Source organism: Quercus suber, unplaced genomic scaffold (assembly GCF_002906115.3).
Source record: "Quercus suber isolate HL8 unplaced genomic scaffold, Cork oak 2.0 scaffold_618, whole genome shotgun sequence".
NCBI classification, from domain to species: Eukaryota; Viridiplantae; Streptophyta; class Magnoliopsida; order Fagales; family Fagaceae; genus Quercus; species Quercus suber.
The window spans coordinates 206,576-208,938 of NW_027070061.1; the positions used below are offsets into that span (position 1 = coordinate 206,576).

General features: G+C 36.4%; 1 protein-coding gene across 1 annotated transcript; it reads right to left on the minus strand.

Moving 5' to 3' along the window:
- Window positions 1–957, minus strand: LOC112010965 (uncharacterized). The gene is made up of 2 exons (XM_065765253.1): window positions 600–957; window positions 1–533 (listed from the first exon to the last, which is right to left on the minus strand). The coding sequence occupies exons 1-2, from the start codon at window positions 955–957 to the stop codon at window positions 1–3; spliced, it is 891 nt and encodes a 296-aa protein (XP_065621325.1).
- Window positions 958–2,363: the final 1,406 nt, after the last annotated feature.

Consider the following 2,363-nt stretch of genomic DNA (forward strand, 5'->3'; position numbering starts at 1 on the left):
CTATGAAAAGGGAACTCGACGCTCTTTCAAATCTTCAAAATCATCTACGATTGAATCCAAACTAAATGTCGAAGCTATATCCTTTTCAATGTATAACATCAAAGAGTTTGTCAAAAAATCATCTTCCATTTTGGTTTGAAAGTTAGTTTTGACAATTTTCATAGCTGAAAATGCTCGCTCTCTAGTAGCAGTAGAAACTGGAAGAGTAAGCACAAGTCTCACCATTCTATAAACAAGTTTGTAGTGTTTTGACTTTCTAGTTCTCACTAACCATTGAGACAACTCAAATAAACTTTTCAATTCTTTGAACTCTAGATCCTGGACTACATTATGCTCAAAATGATAAAACTTCTTCTTCAACACTTGTTTGTCAAAATCTGTGAAATCTTGTAGATAGAAAATTTCTACCAACAAACAAAGATCACTACTTCTGAAAGATTTTAATGCCTCTCGAGGTTTTAAAGCTAAGCTAAGCCTAAGTAACTCCATTGCATCTTCATCAAACCGATAATTTAGTTCTTGTAGTTGAGAATCTATTGTAGCATAAAAATTATTTACTCAATAATGATGCTCAATTGTAACGTTATCTTGTTGATTACGAGCTCGACCTCGCCTCAGAACATAACGAGCATTCATATCCAGGACATCAATGCAATGCTTCTCACAAAATGATATCACAGTGGTGAGTAAGCCATCCCATCCATCATCTCTAAATTTTTTGACAAGTGTTTTAGTAGATGAAACTAAATGCATGGCATTTAAAATGTCTTGAGATTGGCTTTGCAAAGCTTGACAAAGTTTATCAGTGATCTCCATAGTTTCCTTCTCAAGATGCAAGATGAAGACAAATTCAAATGAAGTTAAACCCTCATAAGCTGACTCTGCTTCTGCCCGATGTTCTCCATCAATTGCATCATCAATTATATTTTGTAAAACTTCAACAGTTGAAGTAAACATATACCGAAGCGCTCAAAATTGCCTTGGGAGGTGAAAAGACTTAGGTGCTACGAAAGACAAGACCTGACAAGCCGTGACAAAGACCCGAGGACATCAAATCCTCATCTCCGTTAGAGGATCCGGACAGCAGAATTTTGAGGGCTATTGTGGGGCAGAGAATTTGGCAACCCCAGCCCATTTTATACTGAGCCCAAGGCCCATGCCGAGGAAGAAGGAATGTCCAAGGACGAACAAAGAAAGCCCAAATTGCCGAGGAGCATAGCTGAGGATAATCCTATCCTCGGTCAACCAAGATCATCGAAGGGAAGAGCACACACCATTAAAGGTAGCCTCCCAAAGTATTCCAAAAGAATGACGAGTACGATGGACCAGTCATGAGAGCATGGTAGAGGAGTAATTCAAGGAGAAACTGTCACCCCCGCATTAAATGCCCCAACTAACGTTCTAAGCGCATTGATGAGGAAATGACTCCTGAACAGTGCTACCTCAGTTACCACAGCTCACAGAACGCCAGAGAGGGCGCCTAATGGGACAGACACTCAAGTATAGGCTTGGACAATCAACAAGTAGAAGATTAAGATTGTTTAAAGAGGACTATATAGTTGGAGAAACCACCATAGAGAGGTGGGGAGGGGGGGGGCGCTGGAAAAAGGGAGAGAAAGCATTATAGCGATCTCAAGAACTCCGTAACATTGTCACCCAACATATATATAAGAGTAGAGCTCCTCGGATTGTGCCGAGGACAAACTTCCCCTGATAAACTTAGCTCATTTCTGTTTGATCAACATAAAAACCTATTTTAACTGTTACCCCTCACTAAAGCCTAGCTTTTCAGCCCACTCTCTACAAATTTATTGTATTGGGTTCACTGGACCTAGATCCCATTCATTTTTGGGCTTAGTCCGAAAATCAAGACCCTACAATTGCTAAGATTAATTATGGTTGTTAAATGTTATTTAATAATTATTGCTTATGTTCCTAAAAAATTTATTGCTTACAATTCTTTAATTTATTATTAATTATTAGTTTTTATCTTCACTTTTTTCTATTCATTTATTTCAATTCAACTAAACTTTGACAACTTGGTCTTTATAATTCATTAAGCAAAATTTTTGTTGTGCCTTATGCATTACTTTATTAAGAGTTAACACAACAATACTATCATTAAAAAAAAAATTGTCTTCACTTCCTATTGTCCCACACCTCACTTCCACTACCTCACATTTAATTATCTTTTAGTTTCTACTCTTTTCTATTCACTTAATTGTCTTTTTGTAAGATTTAAGATCAACAAATTACTATTTTTTTTTTGGTTGGGCTTGCTATTTTTCTAGATTTTAGATTAAATTGATTTGTTGTTGGTTTTTTTTTTTTTTTTTTTTTTTTTTTTTTTTTAAACTGGGCAA

Bases quoted from the DNA above. Each gene is read 5' to 3' on its own strand.
- LOC112010965 (XM_065765253.1), bottom strand. From the start codon at position 957: ATGTTTACTTCAACTGTTGAAGTTTTACAAAATATAATTGATGATGCA. The intron at 534-599 runs GTAATCAACAAG...ATGCTACAATAG, and splicing joins TCTGAGGCGAGGTCGAGCTC to ATTCTCAACTACAAGAACTA.